Source organism: Meles meles, chromosome 16 (genome assembly GCF_922984935.1).
Source record: "Meles meles chromosome 16, mMelMel3.1 paternal haplotype, whole genome shotgun sequence".
Classification (NCBI taxonomy): Eukaryota; Metazoa; Chordata; class Mammalia; order Carnivora; family Mustelidae; genus Meles; species Meles meles.
In genome coordinates, this window is record NC_060081.1 from 55,599,379 (window position 1) to 55,617,548 (window position 18,170).

General features: G+C 55.4%; 1 protein-coding gene across 1 annotated transcript; it reads left to right on the forward strand.

Annotated features, from left to right (window-relative positions):
* Nucleotides 1-1,917: 1,917 nt before the first annotated feature.
* On the forward strand, nucleotides 1,918-16,195 carry SCRT2 (scratch family transcriptional repressor 2). The gene is made up of 2 exons (XM_045981160.1): nucleotides 1,918-2,508; nucleotides 13,329-16,195. The coding sequence occupies exons 1-2, from the start codon at nucleotides 2,376-2,378 to the stop codon at nucleotides 14,120-14,122; spliced, it is 927 nt and encodes a 308-aa protein (XP_045837116.1). The 5' UTR covers nucleotides 1,918-2,375; the 3' UTR covers nucleotides 14,123-16,195.
* Nucleotides 16,196-18,170: the final 1,975 nt, after the last annotated feature.

Here is an 18,170-nt window from a genome sequence, read left to right on the forward strand (position 1 = left end):
AGCACTACTATAGGCCGCATTCCACTCCAAGCCTTTTATATATAGCAGTTCTGGTAATGCTGCCAAGCCCCTGAGCTGGCAGCAATTATCATCCCCATTTCATAAAGGGGGAAAGTGAGGCACAGAGCAGTTGAATAACTTGCCCGTGGTTCCACAGCCGGTAAGGAGGGGAGCAGGGGTGTCCCACTGCACATCGTAAAAGTATGCTGAGCCAAACACGGGACAGAGTCTCTGTCCCCACCAAGCTCAGGGGCTAAAGGGCAAGCTGGGCTAGTCCACCATATAGGAAGTCAGGATACTTCCTAGAGGAAGTGATCCCTCAGCTAAGACCTAGGGGTATGCTAGGATGAAGTGAGGAGAAGAACAATCTGGGGAGAGGAAACACTGGCCAAGAGATAAGCCAGTGGGCACCAAGCCTAAAGAACTAGAAGGGGCTCATGTGGCTGTAGTAGGGAACTCAGGGGTGTGCCGTGAGTCAAGGGGTAAAATCATCTCAACCCTCAAAGACTAAGGTTAAAAAAAAGTCCCGGGAGCAAACTGTATGAGGCAGTATAGCTGGGAAGATGGGCAATGCACACGCCACCCCCAAGATCATGCAGGGCCTTGGCAAGCTCAAGGGCCCAAATTTTATTCCAAGATTCTACATCATAGAAAGACTGTGCGAGCCCCTCACTCATTGGTGCCCAAAGGCCATACAAGGGTTTCTGGAAATTTCTGCTGACTCACTGTAGGACCTCAGACACCTCCATACCCTCTCCAGGTCTTAGTATCCCAACTGGTATTGAATGACCCAGTCCCAAAAGCACATCCCCACTCCATCAGCCTGGCATCCCCATAAACAAAATGCTAGTGACCAGTGAGATCCTGGCATTCCTAGAGTCCGATTCTGAGACTCTTGTGCACTGGCCATCCCATACTTGCTGAAGCCAGCCCACCACCATGGCACTTTGCCAAGAACTCTCTGGGCAGGGGGGTGGGTTCTCCTGCTCCTCATTCCTCCCAGATATAGGAGCTCCCCCAGGTTTTGGCCGGATGGTGGGGTGGGGGGATCTGCTCAGATCCTCCTGGAGACAAAGGAGCTGACCTGCAAAGAGTTCCAGCGGGAGCCCCGCTCCCCCTCCCTTCCCCCCTCTCCCTTCCCAGTCCACGTGTCTCTATTGTCTGCTCCCCGCTTCAGGGAAAGACACAGCCTCGGATGTGTCAAAACCACCACCCCCCGGCAGCAGGGAAATTAATTACTGGACGATTTTCACTTCCTCTTGCAGCGCCTGCCTGAGCTAGGCACCGGAACAGGACCGACTGAGCAGGGCCAGCATCCGCATGGGGGACTTGCTGCCCCCACTAGTTCTGGGAGAAGAAAGTTGAACCCCAAACCCAATAGGGCACTTCAGTGGGAGGTCAAGCTGGGGTGGGGGTGACGACTTCCTCTAGTTAAAGCTGAGTGTCTACACTGGCCACTTCTGAATTGGGGGAAAGGGAGAGGAGGACTGGAGGCAGGAGGGTTGCAGCTGGGGAGCTCACACTCTTTTCTTTGCATCCCCTTCCCTGTGTCCCCATGTGCCTGAACCCCACCTGCCCAGACCCCTCTCTGTCCTCTCCCCTCGGCTTCTCCCTCTATCTTACACTTTTCTTTCCCTTTCTTGGCATCCCTGAGGGGCTTTCTTTTTTTGTGTCTGGATCTCTCTCTTTCTCCCATGGGTGTGTGAGCGTGTGTTGCTACTTCTTTCCATATCTGTTTTCCTATGTTTCTCTCGTGTCTTTTTGTCCTTATCTTGGTCTCTATTTCTACCTCTTTCAGTGTGCGTGTCTCTCTCTCTCTTTCTCTGTATGCCTCTTTCTGTCTTTCTCTGTGTATCTCCTCTCTCCTCTCTCCCTCTCTCTCCTCCCCCCCCCCCCCCACTCCTCTTTCTCCGTCTCTCTATATCTCTGCGCCTTTCTCGCCCTCACTTTCTCCCCTCCTGCCTGCCCGCTGCTCCCTGCGCCTGGCCTGCCCCCACCGCTGCCGGTTCAGGGGAACGTGTGCGGAGCGATTGTCCTGGGGGACATTTGATGGATTAGAGCGCTGAACAGTTCCATTGCTAGGGGACCACCTGATCTCCTCCAGCCTGCGTCCCATATAAAGCCGGCAGCCGGAGTGCTGAGCACAGCTCCAGCGATCGCCCGTCTGCGCGCCGCCGCCGCCAAGCCCGAGCGGGAGCCCGAGCCAGAGCCGGGGCCGCCGCCACCGGTGCCGGCTCCGCGCTGCCGCCCGCCCGCCCGCTGGGAGCTGTCCAGTGCTGAAACCCCGCGCAGACAGCCAATCGCGCCCGCCTGGCCGCCTCCCCCCACCGGGGCCCCACGCAAGTGCCCCCGCCGAGCCCCCCGCCAGTCGCACCATGCCGCGCTCCTTCTTGGTAAAGAAGATCAAAGGGGACGGCTTCCAGTGCAGCGGGGTGCCGGCCCCCACCTACCACCCCTTGGAGACCGCCTACGTGCTGCCTGGCGCCCGGGGGCCGCCCGGGGACAACGGTGAGTAGGACCCGGCGGGGGGGTGGGGGGGAGAGGGAGGGGAGTTCGGGCCCTCCCCATCTCGGGCCACGAGGAGGGGTGCGCGCGGCAGGGAACCCCGGGAGGAGATTTCCCTGGCTGTGTGCGCCTCCCGGGCTTCCCGAGGGCCGGGCGGGCGGGGCAGGGGCTAGGTCCCTACAAAGGGAAAGGCGCAGGGTCCATCCATCCCACAGCCACGCGCCAGCCGAGACTTTGAAAGTTGTGGCCCTAGAACCGGGCTGGAGTGAGAGGTGGTGAGAGAATGGAAAGAGAGAGAGGCACCCACGAAGGGCTAATGCTGGGGGGCTAATGCACAAGGCAGTATGAGGGTCCCCTCTCCCTGGTGGAGGGAAGGAGGCTGGCTGCCTGAGTGTACTGCCCTAGTGGGGAAGATAAGAAAGCCAGGACTACCAGTCCCTGGGGAGATAGGGCTGGCTCCTTGGGTGTAGCTGGGGGCCCCCCTCCTTCCCTTCAAGCCTGCTCCCCCTGGCGATGCCAGACAAGTGTACCCAGGCCCCCTCTTTCAGCAACTCTTTTGTTACCCTCAGCCACATGCCTGCCAAAGGCTGGGCCTGTCCTTGGGGCTGCAAGAAAGAGGGGATTTCTAGGAGGTGTTCCCCCAAAGTGGCTCCTGATCCCCTGGGCTGCACTCCTTCCCCACTCCAGCTTCTCAACCCCCTCCAGAGCCAGCCCTGCTGTTCCTTGTAAGTCCCCCACCCCCAACACACTCCATCTCTTCTCAGAGCAAGTTCCTGCAGGGACAAGGGTTTGAGGGACAAGCGAGGTCATTCAGCCTCAGAAGGGGTGATCTCTGAAGGGTGTGGAGAAGAATCAGAGACTGCCTGTGTAGACCCCATCCCCCATCAAGGGGATCACAAAAGGGTTCTCCTCTCATGGCCCGTACCAGGCCGGTGTCTGGAGAAGAGGCATCCCTTTGGCAGTAAGAAATCTGACATCACATGTGGCATCAGCTTTGGGGTGTGTGGGGGGGGAGGAGGGGTGAGGGAGGAGAGGAGAGGAGAGGAGAGGGGAGGGGAGAAAAAGAAGAGAAGAAAGGGCTGGGGGGAGGTGAGGTGGTGAAGGCAGGGGCCCAGGAGGATGGGAGTTTTCACCTTAGGGATTTCCAAGCACTTCACCCACATTCCATCACTCTATCAAGCCAGGTAGCAAGAAAGCGCTGGGCAAAGGGCTCTGTGACCTCATCAAGGTCAAAGAAATTAGGGAGTGATCAGGGATACAGCTATAGTTCCTCAGCCTTGTGCCTCCCCCAGAGAACCAACCCTCTTTTTCCATTGCCTATATGTCCCCTTATTCTACTGTCCTCTTTTCTTGACCCCAGGGCCTCTTGGGGTCAAGGACAGAGGCCCAGGGATATGGCTGGGCTTGTATGAGTGCTGGCAGGACAGAGGGTAGACCTGGGACCATGCCAGGGCTGGGGAGTACGTGTGCTAGGATCTGGGTAGGAACTGAAATGCCTGCAAGATGAGGATGTGGATCCCTTGGGGGACTGACACAAAGCCCCGGGCTCCCACCCCCTGAAGCCCCAATGGTCCTGTCCCCAGGCCAGTTGAGGAAACCCAGAGAAGCTTAGAGAATTTCTCTTGCACAGCCCAAACTGCAAACTAAGCCTCAGGAGGGTGACAGGAGCGCCTTGTTTTGAATTCAGTCTCCAAAAGCTTTGAAAGGAACCCTTGAGTGAATGGTGGGGTCAAGGCAAAAGTTGGGGCAAAGCTATCAGCAAGGGTGTTCCTGTGGGGATCCACCGGGTTTGACACCCTAGAACCTCCCCTGTCTTTGGCCCTTTCCCCCAAAGGGCTCTAGACCAGCTCCCTAGCCTCCAGAGAATCCTGAGGCTGTCGTGATAGTCTGGCCTGGAACTCTGGGAGACCAGGTCTCTGACTCACTGTGTGACCTTAGGCAAGCGTCTTCCCTTCTCTGGTCCTGTCTCCCCAGCAGCGAAAGAGTTTGGATGTTGAACTAAGTATCCTTCCAACAAGCTCAGCTTTTGTGAAGGTCAACTGTGAGATGGGAGGCACTGGAGATGCCTGGATGAGGGTCTAATGGACTGCAGGGGGCCATTGTCAGGGTCTCTGTAGGATTCTGTTTGCCATCCAATGCCTGGCTGAGGGTGGCAGAGTTTCTGAGAACAGGTATTTCTTAGCTTCATTCTCTGCAGGATGCCCTACAGTGAGGACAGGCACCCTGGCCTAGCTGCTTTGGCAGTGCCTGCGGTAAAGGGCCTGTGCCAGAGACCGGGGGTGACCCTTCCAGCCTGGGAATGGCTGGGAAACACAGGGTCCGCCTCATCCTGTTTTCAAGGGCCTCTCCTATCCCTGGGGTGTGGCTAGACTGGACAGTGAAGGCTCCCTCATTCCATGGGTGGACAGGGTGCTGGGGGTCCTCAGAGAGCCTGCCGGCTAGTGGCCCGTTGTCTCCGCTCTGCCGGAAATAACCTTGCTGAGCGTTTGAGGGAAGTGTGAAAAATTGCTGAGCCGACGTTTTTCTCTCCTAGCGTGTGTAAGTGTGCTGGGTAAACAAGGAGAAAGAGAGGAGGGGGGGAGGTGAGGAGATGGAGGGAGGGAGGGAGGGAGGGGGAAGGGGGGAAGGGCCTGGGACTGGAGATAGTTCCAGTTATTAGAAAGATCCTCTTACAAGCCATTCCTGCAGCAACGGCCACAGGGTCAGGATGAAGCTTGTGGGAGGGGAAGCTGGGGAGGGGTGTGGGGAGGGGGCCTGTGAATGTGGAGGTCAGAAGAACCACAGGCTCCTAACTGATGGAAGATGCAGGGCCCCAAATGAAAGAGGTGTACTCCCCAGCTCAGGGAATGCCTGGGAGTGCTGAGGATTCCTGGAGGACTCCTCCTCCTACACACACACACACACACACACACACACACACACACACAGCCTTCTTTGCCTCCCTACTCCCTCCCTTTTCAGCCTCTGAGGGCTGGGCAAAGGGTGCAGCAGGTGCATTGGTGCTCCAGGCCGCCCCCACCAGCCCAAAGAACCCCAAAATAGGGAAGGGGAAGCCTCCTAAATGGAAAAAAAATCTCCAGGCCTTTCTGCATAGCTCCCCAAAGAAGGGAGACCAGATTTAATTCCACCATCCTGTCCAATACAATGCCTCATTTCTCCCCCTCCCTCTCCTCTTGCTCCTCCACTGTTTCCTGCCTCGGTGCCTGGGTGATGCTGAACACAGATTCAGTCTTGTGAGATGCCAACTCACATCCCCCAACCCTCTCACACCCTCGTCCTCCAACTCCGTCAAGGCCACCGCTTTGCAGGCGCTGGGCCCCCACCCTGGGGAGATGCTGGGCACTCTGAGCCATCCCAGAGCAGGCTACTGCTCATCTATCTGCACAGCAGTAGTCTCCACGGACGCAAGCCGAAGACAGCTTCACTCCCTCACACTCTCACACCCTAACTCGGAACTCCAGCCGGGCTCCCCATCCCCCTTTCTCTGTACCCCCAGCCGAGTTCTGCCTCCATACTTCTTCAGAGTGCATCTGACCCAGGCAGATGAGGGATCAATGCCAATCCAATAACACAGTTGTCTGCCCTCCACAGCTACATTAAGCCTCCCCAGCAGGCCGGGGAAGCACTCCTACTCCTGCCCATGGGCTTATCTAGTTGACCACATTATACCAGCGCCCACTTCCTCTCACTCCCTCTAATGGCGCCGGGGAGTCGCTCCAGGCCAGGCCTGGAAGCCTGGCTGAAAATCCCCAATGCTTCCACCCCACACCTCAGAAAATCCATCTTGAGAGCAGGGATGCAAAAGGGCTGCCCCAATCCCTTGGCAGAGGGAGCCCAGAGAAGGCTGGGGAGGTGCCCAAGGACACACAGCAGGCCCATCTGGCTCTTCTTTAACTACCACTTCCCCTGGCGTCTCAGTCTTGGTCTAGGTCCACGATACAGGTTAGAGACAGGTCAGAGGTCCAGGTTCAAAGTCCAGGTCCAATGTCCAGTCTAATGTCCAGGTCCAGATCTGAGATCCAAGCCTAACATTCATGTTCAACCTTAAGTTCAAGGTCTAGGTCCAAGGTCAATGTGCAAGGTTATAGGTCCTAATATTCAGAACAAATTCATGTCCAAGTTCAAGTTTCAATGTCTAAGATCAGGTCCAGGTCAATGCTCAGGTTCAGGGTCCAGGATTAAGCCCCAGGTCATATTTCTAGTCCAAGGTCATGTCCAGGTCCATTCTCGAGGCTTCCGAGGCTCAAGTCTTATACCCACCATTAGTTTTCTCTGTGGCCTTGGACGAGTCCTCCCCTACTCCAGCCTCAGTTTCCCTTTCATGAACTCAAGCAGTTGAAGTTGCTTTCAGCTCTGACCTTCTAGGGATCCAGAAATTTGACTTTCCTAAGATTTAGTCAGTGGGAGTGTGGAATAACAGGGCCCATGTGGGATATAGAATCTGGGACCCACAGCCTCCCCGAAAACCTGGGGTCACAAAGGGGACATGAAGGCCTGGAGCTGAGCACCCACTCTTCAAACAGTCTCAGTTTGTGGTTCCTGAGGGAGAGCAGAACACAAGTCCCTACGTCAGCACAGCAATTTATATATCTCAAAGACTCCCTGCACGCCCCAGTCTCCCCACACGCTGTGGGCAAAGGGCAATGGGCACGGGGGCTGGGGGGTAGAATTATCTCCAACCTACAAAGGCAAATGAGGCCAGAGAGGCCCATCATTCGCACGAGGTCACAAGGGCATAAATGGTGGACCCAGTCACATCTCCCTGTTGAGTGCTTCATCTACACGTTCTAGGGACACTCACAGCCTAGAGGTCCTCTGGGGGACACAGTGAGAGAGATGGGGCCCCCACAGTCCCTGACCTCCCTCCCAGCTGTCTCTAGCTGCCAGTCTTTGGTAGGAAGGGAGGTTGGAATAGGCCCTCTGATTGCACCCCTCTGGAGCAGAGAGGGTAGGGCAGAAAGTGGGAGGCTTGGAAAGCCTGCATGCATTGTGCAAGGGCCTGCTGAGATTCCCCCAAGGGAGCAGGAGGCTGCTCCACCAGCCGCTGCTAGGCAATTCAAGACCCTAAGCCACCTACTCCTATCTCCACAACCCCTTGAAAAATCTTTCCTATTGATTCCTGCAGAGCTGTGGACCTCCCTGTGGGCCACAGGAATTGGGTCACAGTCAGGAAAAAACAGAGTATGTGGGATTTCTGGAGGGGAGTAAGTGGGGAGGGACTCTGGAATCCTCTAGACACTCCCTGGGCCTGGGTCAGTGGGCATCAGTCCCACACCCTACAGCCGTGGTCACGTTGGGCCAGACCTCATTCTGTCCCCTGATCATCTGGACTCAGGGACCCCTCCCCAGTGGGCAGGTGTACCAGCTGCCAAGCCCTTGGAGGAGGTGGGTGTCATTTCTGGTCCAGTGCCCAGGGAACAGCTAACAAAGATGCTATAATAAGGGGAGGGGGAGGTACCAGCCCCTTTGCCCAGCTCTGTGAGCAGACAGGAGAAACTATTTTTATCCCGCTTTGCTGCTGACAGACCTGGCTTTCTGCTCAGCTGGCTGGAGCTGATTCTCGAGGCCCGAGGCCCTGGCACAGCAAGCAGCAGCTCTAAATATACCCGTGCAGCAGCCCCTCCAGCTCCCACCACCAAGCAGGGCTGGGCCCTCCTCAGGAAAGTGGGCCACCTGGAAAGCTGGCCCACCACCAGGCCCCTCTCTTTTTCTGCCCATCTCAAGGCAGGGAAGTGGGACGGGGGCTGGAAATTCCCGGCAGGAAGTTTGGAACCCTAGGAATCTGGGAGAGGCTAGGAAAAGGAGTCCAGGACTAAGAAGCAGGGGGCTGGTCTAGCTCTTACGAGAGCTTGTGACCAAAGAGCTTGCTTTGTGACCTGAGGTGGGTCAAGGCCCTTCTCTGGGCCTCGGCTTCCGCAGGGCACTGTAGGAAGTGACTATCAGGTTCCCTCCGTCAGGAGCTAGTGTGCACAAAGCACTGAGCAGGGCACCTTGTATACAATAAGTACTCAGTGTCAATCACTACTTGTACTACTTTTATCTGCAAAAATGTACAAGGGGCAGGAGCATTTTCCCAAGCAGCTCCTCCCCAGTCCAAGCCCCTCATCAACCCATCAGACACAGGCCAACTAGGTGATGTTATCTGAAGAAACCCACTGCCCCTTTCCCGCACCAACTGTAAACTTCCCACCACCAGCAGTCTCCATCCAGTTGGGGTGTTTTGGGAAAAAACACAGACTCTGGAGGGTTGTAAGCCTAATTTCTCTGCCAGTGACCTTGGGCAAACCTTCTCCCCTCTCTGGGCCCCCAGGCCTCTGGGCGTCACATCCTGCCTGGTACAGGGGGAGGCTGACGGGAAGCAGTGGTAGGCAGCAGTGGTGGTATTTACTCAAGATGCCCCCTGCCTTCACCCCAAGGGGCCAGTCCGATGAGACTGTGTCTGTGGAGCACCCAGCACCTTAAACTCCATGAAATTCCCTTCCCACCACCCCTTTGAGTGCAGGATTTTTAATTTTTTAATCGATTCTGGACCTTCCATCTAAAGTATTAAGACTTGTAGGCAGAGAACACCAAAAGTCATTCTCAGGTGACACGTGTGCGATATCGCTGTATCTCCAAAGTGTCCCTCCAAGTGGCAGGGGTGGCTCTGGTCCCTATCCCTCAAAGAGGGGATTTGAGCTCAGAGAGGCTGTGTGACTTGCTCAAGGTCACACAGCTAGGATATGGGTAAAAGAGCCAGGATGAGTGTGTCCCTGGTCTTCTCTCTGGGTTCCTGGCCATTCCTGCCTCTACTGGGACCCAAACAGGAGAGCCCTGTCTCACCCTGTCAGGTGGAGGACAGGCAGCTCAGCCATCTCTGGTCACCTGTGGAGCAGAGAAAAGCACCTAAAATCCATCTGTTCCATGCACAGTCAGAGCACAACTTAGAGTGTCCTGAGGGTTCTCCAGGGTTGAGGACCAGAGAGGTGAGGTGCTTTGCGCAGGGTCCCATACCAGCCTGAGACACCCGTGTGTGTCTCCTATTCCTGGTAGATTAGAAGGATATCACCAGAAATGCAGGGATGATAATGATGACAATAATAAAAGCAGCTTGAGAGGCTATTGTGTGCCAAGCATTGTACTAAGCACTTTATATGCATTAACTCATTTAATGCTATTATATGCTATTATATGCTCCCTTACACATACGTGGCACAAAAAGGTTAAATAACTTGCCAAGGTCACATAGACAGGGAGAAGTCTAGGCTGATCTGAGGATGAGGTGGAGCTGAGGGGGAGTTGGGGTGTGTGTGGAGGACAGGAAAATGGGCATCCCTGAGGATCTATTCAGCCACGGGGCAGAGTGAGCCTTTAAAGCATACCAGTCAGCCTTCTTCCTATACAGACCAAATCCAGAGAGGTTAAGTAACCTGGCCAAGGTCACAAAGCAAGTTAGAACCACCTAGTCCTAATGTGACCATGCAAACTCTCATAGAACCCCCAACTCCTCCCCCACCCCCACAACCCATCCTGAGCTCCACAGATGCGGGAAATCAGGTCTGGCTTGCAATGCCCGGCCTGAAGCCAGTTATGCATCCATCCCTAGGCAGAAGACCAGCCTTTGTTTGAGGAACCCCTATTTCTATGTAAAGAGCCCCCCAGCGACAGGAGTACGGTGCTGCAGTGCTGAACGCTGCCACCAGAGGGCACCACGGGCAGGAAGCCCAATTTCGGTGAGGACTTGCCTGGTTCACTGAACTCCTCCTACTACCCCACCAGAAGTCTCCTCACCCCGAACATGATGTAAAAATTACACATCCTGAGGAAACAGAGGCCCAGAGAAGAACATCAGGATGTGTCTTGGCAAGTGCCAAGAAAACTGCAACACAGAAACCCAGCTGGGAAGGTTATTATTATTACTAACAATAACAGCACACATGTATCAGGGGTTTGCAATGTGCCCAGCACTGAGGCGGGATCCTGGCTCTAAGTCACTTGCTGGGCATGTTACTTAATTACCTTGTGTCTAAATTTCCTGATCTGTAAGATGGTGCCAATTGGAGTCATAAAGATGGAATGCATTCGTGCATATGAAGCCCTCAAACAGCATCTGACATGTTAAGTGCTCTAGGATGTTCATCATTATTTCTTCATTTTTCTCTGTTTGTTTACTCATGGACTCCTTACTACAACTGTATGCATGCTTACATTATCCCCCATTTTAGAGCTGGGGCAAGAGAGACACAGAGAGGTCAAGCAGTTTGTCTAAGGGCACACAGCTGGGCACCGTAAAGTTGGAACTCCATTCAGGCAGCCTGGTACCAAGGTGGTGTTCTCAACTAGTATGCCATCCTTATTTCATAACAGAACATAAGAGGCGCTGGTCACAAGATCAGTTATCCCCTGCAGATGGATCCTGTACTATCTATCCCCTGAGGCACAGAGAGGGGCGTGACTTGCTCAAGGTCACCCAGAATCTCTGCGGGGAATCAAGCTGTCCAAGAACAGCCAGACAGAATGGCTTGTAACAGATCCTGCTGGGCTGGGGGGTAAGGCTGGCCTGGCAAATCTTTATCACCATTCATCACCCATTTCACAAATAACTTACGTTGTGCCCACAAGATGGGGCACCAGGGATAGGAGGTGAACCACCCAGCTGTAGCCCCTGCCTCGGGGGCCTCTGGGGGTGGAAAACAAGGGGAGCAGTGCAGTAGATCCCAATCCTGGCTCCATCCTTCCATTTCGTTACCTGTGATAGAAGTGGTTTTGTGACATTTGGTCAGGTGAGGGGAGTGAAGCGCTTAGCACAGGGCCCGGCACACAGTAAGTGCTCAGTAAATATTAGCTATTGTCATCATTATTCCCAGTAGTTACAGTGGAAATATAAGAGAGAGGAGATCTGGAAGTGTCTGAAGGTATTTAACTTAGTTGAAACAATACTCTCTGAATGTTTTGGGGCATGAGTGTGAAGCCTGATTCCTGGACTGGGAGGTGGGGGAACCTCCAGACCAAAGGCAGACAGTAGGAGAGGATTCGGTGCTCAGAGGCTGGGCAACCTTCCCTCCCCAATTAAAAAAAAAAAACTGCCAGCACCACTGCCTTCTCTGCAACCAGAGCCCCTCCCTACTGAGTCATCCACCCCCACAATCCCAAACCACTTCTGTGTGCAGCGGGTTCTGTGCCAACATCTGAAGGGAAAGAAGAAAAAAAATAAGGGGCCTAAACTTGTCTTCACGGCTGGGGGACAGTCTGCACAGACTTTACTCTATCACCATCCCAATCCCGGAGGAGAGGAAAAGATACAGAGGCTGAATGAGGCAGGATGTTTCAAGGAAGGAAGGTTCTGAATCCAGTCCCCAGCTTACAAAGTCCTCTTTCACCTGCTTTCTTGAGTTGGGGACGTTTAAGGTGAAATGTGGGGAGAGCACGTCTCAAGGTCAGAAAGAGAGGGTCAAATCTCCTACTTTGCCCAGCTTTCCCCAGCTTGAAACCTCAGAAAGGGGCCTAACCTTCACTGTCCTCCCGGAATCGAAAGACAATGGACACACAACCTTGGTGCCAGGTTGATAAGCTTGTGCATATCTGCCAGAAATTCTCCTGGAAGCCCAGACCTCAGGGTCCTCTTGGGAGGGTGCTAGGACCAGGCTAGGTTTTGAGGGGAGAGACAAATCAAGGTGGCCCCTGCAGTTGGGAAGCCTCTGTTGAATCCCCTGGGAGAGCCTCAGTCTGTCTACCCACCAGTCACAAAAACCCAAGTAGACAGGATTTCTGATCCAACTCCAGGGGGAGGTGAATTCTTACAGGGAGACTCCAGAATGCTTCTAGTGGAGCTGGGAGCAAAACAGGCTTGGGAGCAAGGACAAGGATGTCCCCTTCCTGGACCGCCTATAACATGCCCCACACTTGACCTCTTAAATCCTCTAGCATCCCTGGGAGGTGGGTCTACCAAGATTTTTAATTCATTTATGCAACATCTACTTATTACACACCTTTTTTAAGCAGCGCACATGCTGGGCACACAGAGTCAGCCCTTGGAGGCTCATAGTTGGGTGGGAGAGGCAGACAAATAATCTTCAGTGAAGTCACTTTTTCAAGCAAGCAAAAAGTGTAATTATAATAGCTAACATTTATATAGCAATTACTGTGTGCTCCCTCCCTCCCTCTCTTTCCCGATTTCCTTACACGGAAAATGGGGATGATAACAATACCAACTTTGCACGTCTATAAGGGTTGAATGAGTTAACACACAAAAACCAGAAGCAGAGCCTGGAGCACGCTTAACGCACACTTCTCTTCATCACTTAACTTCTTTTCATCATTTAACACAAAGACTCTGGGAGGCAGTGTCCAAATAAGCTCCATTTTGTAGATGAAAAAACAGATTCAGAGATGTTATGGCAAGCACCAAAACAGCAGAATGTTGTTAGAATAAAGACAGCATGGCCTTTGGCGTCAACCTGCTAAGGCCTGCATCTTGGCTCCATCACTTACTAGCTGCGAATTTACAGACTCTTTTTGTCTCTATCTGTAAAGTGGGTGTAATACCAGTAAGATTTTCACTGCGTGGTTGTGAGGACTTCAGAAAATAGTGAGCGCACAGCCAGTAGAACCGTGGGAGCACCGTGCTCCGAGAGGGTGGTGCAGGGGTTGTTTTCATCCTGGACCATGGAAAAGGAATCTGAACCCAGGCAGGGGGAAGGTGCACAGCGGGGACCACTGTCTTACCGGCAGGCAGCCAACGTCTCCCAAGCGCGAGCACGGGGACGCCATGCTGGAGGGCGCGCGAAGTGACCGGCCCTCGGCGGCGCCTCACGTTCTTCCCCGCTCCCTTCCCTCCCCTGCAGGTTACGCCCCGCACTGCCTGCCCCCCAGCAGCTACGATGCGGACCAGAAGCCGGGCCTGGAGCTGGCGCCGGCCGAGCCCGCCTACCCGCCGGCGGCGCCGGAGGAGTACAGCGACCCCGAGAGCCCGCAGTCCAGCCTGTCGGCGCGCTACTTCCGCGGGGAGGCGGCCGTGACCGACAGCTACTCCATGGACGCCTTCTTCATCTCCGACGGGCGCTCGCGGCGGCGGCGCGGCGGGGGCGGCGGCGGGGATGCGGGCGGCGCGGGGGACGCCGGGAGCGCCGGGGGACGCGCGGGGCGCGCGGGGGCGCCGGCGGGCGGCGGGCACCGGCACGCGTGCGCCGAGTGCGGCAAGACGTACGCCACGTCGTCGAACCTGAGCCGCCACAAGCAGACGCACCGCAGCCTGGACAGCCAGCTGGCGCGCAAGTGCCCGACGTGCGGCAAGGCCTACGTGTCCATGCCCGCGCTGGCCATGCACGTGCTCACGCACAACCTGCGCCACAAGTGCGGCGTGTGCGGCAAGGCCTTCTCGCGGCCCTGGCTGCTGCAGGGCCACATGCGCTCGCACACCGGCGAGAAGCCGTTCGGCTGCGCGCACTGCGGCAAGGCCTTCGCCGACCGCTCCAACCTGCGCGCGCACATGCAGACGCACTCGGCCTTCAAGCACTACCGCTGCCGCCAGTGCGACAAGAGCTTCGCGCTCAAGTCCTACCTCCACAAGCACTGCGAGGCCGCCTGCGTCAAGGGGGCCGAGCCGCCCCCGCCGCCCCCCGCCGGCGCTGCCAGCTGAGCCGCCTGCTGCCCTCGGGCCCCCACCTCCATCTCCGTCCTCTAAGCGCCCCAGCAGCGTTTCCCTGCCCACGCCCCTGGGGGGTGGGGGTGGGGGAGAACAACCCTCCCCCACCCCCACTCCCAGTCCGGAACCTTCCTCTCCTGCCCCCAGACCCACCACTCACCTCCCGCACTGGCTCCCTCCACCACATGACCACATTGTCCTTTCTGATCCCCAGACTCGGACCTTGACCCCCTGTACCGCCCTCAAGGCTCCCAACTCAGGCACCAGGTCCGCACCTCTCCCGGGGCCCCAGAGCCGGAATGTTCTCCCGCCCTCTCCCAGACCCCGCCCCTCTCTGCTATCAACTTTCAGACCCTTCCTCTCGATTCTCAGCTGAGTCTCTCCTACTATTCTTCTATCGGAACCCCAGTCTAAAGCTCAAACCTACCTTTGACTCTCATGTCTGTCCTGGTTTCCCCATCCACGCGGTACACAGGCCTTGCAGCTCCCAGGCCACATTTCAACCCCAGACCCTCCTTCGGCCTCTGCCGACTCTTGCTGTATGTGTGCCCATCTAGGGACTGAATCCTCACCCCTCTTTAAAGTCCCCAGTCTGTCCCTGATCCCCTCTGTAACCAGGCCTTAGGTCCAGTCATTCACAACCCCCTACACTTCGCTCACACGTATTTCCCACTCTCTTCAGTCCTGGGGCCTTCTCAACCACTTCCACCCCCTATTCTCTCCAGACCCCTTCATCCCTCCAGCAACTCTTACCCCTTTGAGTTCACCTGACCTGGGGCAGACTTGAGGGGCAGTTCAGGCCCTGCCCCCTAATGTAGTCCTCCTCTCACCCCAGGACAGCCCCTCCCTGGGCTTCCAGCCTCCAGCTGCCCTCTCCCCAGATTCTCTGAGCACTTTCCCCCACCCCCAGGACTACAGGTACCCCTCCTTATTTGTTGGGGGGGAGTCCGGGGCACCTCACAAATGCCCTTCCCCCTGTCTGGCTGGGCCTCTCCAGTTATTTATTTGTTTATTTATTATTTATCTATTTATTATTATATTTAATCTCTTGGCCTCACCCAGGGATGGTCTGGCTTCCCCAGCTGGACTGGGAGGTCAGGGAGCCAGGCAAGGAGAGGGACAGCAAAGGCCATAGAAGGCTGTCCCCCCACCACACACACACCCCATCTGGGGAGTGAGGGAGGAGCCTCACCCTCGTCAGAGCCTGAACTCTCTGGGGAAGGGGGCACGAGAATGGGAGGGATAGCCTGCTGACCCTACACTTGGGGGGTGAGCTGTATGAGGAGGTCCAGTCATGGGGCAGGTCCCCGCCCTCCTGAGCCTTCCACTCCCACTCCAGGGAGACCGGAGAGACGAACCTCCTCAATTCGTTTCCTATTTATTCCTCTTCTTGAGGGACCCCAGGTTCCAGGGACCGACTGAGCCCCGGACCCCACTGGGGCCTCCGGCCCACTCCGCTCCCGGGAGGAGCGCTCCCTCCCGGCCATGTCTATGCAACTCCCCCAGGCAGAGGGGCGGGGGCTGCCAGCCGCCCCATGTTGGCCGCCACTACCTCCCCCGCCGCGCTTTTGCATGCCCGGGCGAGGACCGAAGCACACACCTCCAGGCTCACAGGCCCTGGCCCTCTCTGCTTTAACTAAGCACACGCCTCTACCCCATCACTAGGCGCCCAGCTCTGGGGGCAGGAGTCCTGGACTCTCCTACCCTCCCTCTCTCCCCTCAGCCACAAAGGAGGGTGGAGACTGGAGGGGCCAGCTGGAGCAGGGGCACTTCTCTAGGGCTTCTCAAAGCTCCAGGCCGCCTGGGGAAGGGAGGCAGCAGGGATGTGGGGGAGGGAGATGGGTCGCAGAAGCAATTACAGAGGGTGTTGACCCTGTAAATAGGAACTTCCGACAGCAATAATTTTCCATGCATGCTAAGCCTTTTGGCCATATTTTGTATGAGCGCTTGGCGCTCCCCCTCCCTCCTCCTCCCCCATGTCGCATCCCAGACCCCTGTCCCTTCCTCACCTCCAGCAGTATTACTTGTAACGCAATTCAGGGATATTAAAGGGACTTTGGCCACTCAGCATTGCCTCTAGACCTTGTCATTGGGGAGCAGTGTGGGCAGGGGTGGCATCTGAGAGGCAGCTGGATTTTTTTCTTTTTTCCTTTTTACATTTTTAAAACATATTTATCCTGTTTGTTTGTTTTCTATTAATCTTGTTGACTGCAGCTAAATTTTTTTTCCACTCCATTTCCCTCCCCCTAGCCTGACTGCCCTGTAGCTGCCCCCCACCACACACACACCCACAGGGGGTGGGGAGGGTTGGGGGAGGGTGTCCTTTGACATCCACAGACATTCCTCAGTCCTAAATATTCCTCAAATACTGGAGTTGCAAACTCAAAGATTTCAAGAACAAAATTAATAGTATGAATAAAAGAGTTTCCTTTCATTAAGGACTTCATTAAGGACTGTTGGAAACTGGGACTAACAGGAGAGATTGTGTCTCACCTTAAAGAATTCAAGTTAACTCTACCTGCCAAACGAATATAACAGTGAGCTAGACTTGTCTCTTGACAGCCAGTTTACAACCCCTATTTCTTCCCCCACTTCATCCTCTGCTGCTTCGGCTGAGTCTCTGGCCAGCCCTTTTGGTCACACCTGAGCAAGTACATGCATGCCAAAAGGTCAGCTTTGGTCAGCAGGCAAAGTTGTCCCAAAACAGTAAACTGTCCCTACAGCCAGTGAACGGCTTGTCTTCAAAAGTCTCCACGAAGATGCTGAACAACCGATCCATCCTCCTTGCCAGCTGCCTTGGTGTTCTTTCAAAATACACATAGGTCCTTGCCTTACTAAAAATCTCACTGGGGACCGTCACAGCATGCTACTCAACTGCACCCCTCAGCATGGACCCATGGAGAGGTGAGGCCCATGTGCTCTGGGGACTGGATGCCAGGCGAGGGGCTGGAACTTCATCTCCCCCGGGGCCACCTTTTAGGATTCCTCCTTTTGTGGGTGGTACACTCAACTTTAAGACCCTCAGCCTGGTGCCTGTCTGCCTCTCCATTCGCACACCCCCAGACAAGTAGCTATAATCTGAGCAATGTGCTTTGCGACTGCAGCAATGAGAGTGGTTTGGGCCCCTGCCAGATCTCCAGTGGGGCGCTGAGGGGCCCAGGCACGTGTTGCCTTCCTTTGCCGGCCACACACTGTCGTCTATGGCTACACATTGCTTCTGACCCAAAGTTGCATCACTTACATCTGCTTCAGATCCAAGGGGCAGAGGCCACTCTAGACCCACATTTTATAAACATCTCATTCCCTATATTAAATCCCCTTAAAGCAGAAAGTGTTTGACACAGGGAACTGGCTGCTGAAATATTTGCTGAAAGGACTGAAGGGGACAGCCCTCCGCTAGACCCCTAGAACATCCCCACAGAACTGGCCCACCAGGGGAGCTGCCGCCTCTTCCAAAACCAGACACGGGCATCCAGCAGCTCATGGAACTACCAAGCTCAAGAACACAGCACTATCAACAGGACCCAAGGATCAGGAGACCCCCAACACTGCCATTCTTTTTTTTTTTTTTTTTGAGGTTTTATTTATTTAACACAGAGATAGAGAGTACCAGTAGGCAAAGCAGCAGGCAGAGGGAGAGAGAGAAGCAGGCTCCTTGCCGAGCAAGAAGCCGATGCAGGACTCGATCCCAGGACCCAGGGACCATGACCCGAACCGAAGGCAGCTGCTTAACCCACTGAGCCACCAGGCGCTCCCCCCCCCCCCCACACCACTGCTTTTCAAACTGTCTCCTGTCTCCCATTGTGCTGGCGGCTCAATGCTGGTACACGGTTACAGAAAACCTCGGGCCTCCATGACCACCGTGCCAGCAGCCAGAGACAAGACTCTAAGAAAATGGCACCTGCCCACTTCCGCCACCCACAGGAGAGCATCTAATTGGCCGAGCCGAGTTCACTGTCATTATCCTTGCTGCAGGGAAGTCTGAGAGATGTAGATTTTAACTCATACATACGATACAGAAGGCACCCTAGAGGGAGGTGGG

Coding starts and splice junctions, on each gene's coding strand:
- SCRT2 (XM_045981160.1), top strand. CDS start 2,376: ATGCCGCGCTCCTTCTTGGTAAAGAAGATCAAAGGGGACGGCTTCCAG. Junction 2,509..13,328: donor GGGGCCGCCCGGGGACAACG/GTGAGTAGGACC, acceptor CCTCCCCTGCAG/GTTACGCCCCGCACTGCCTG.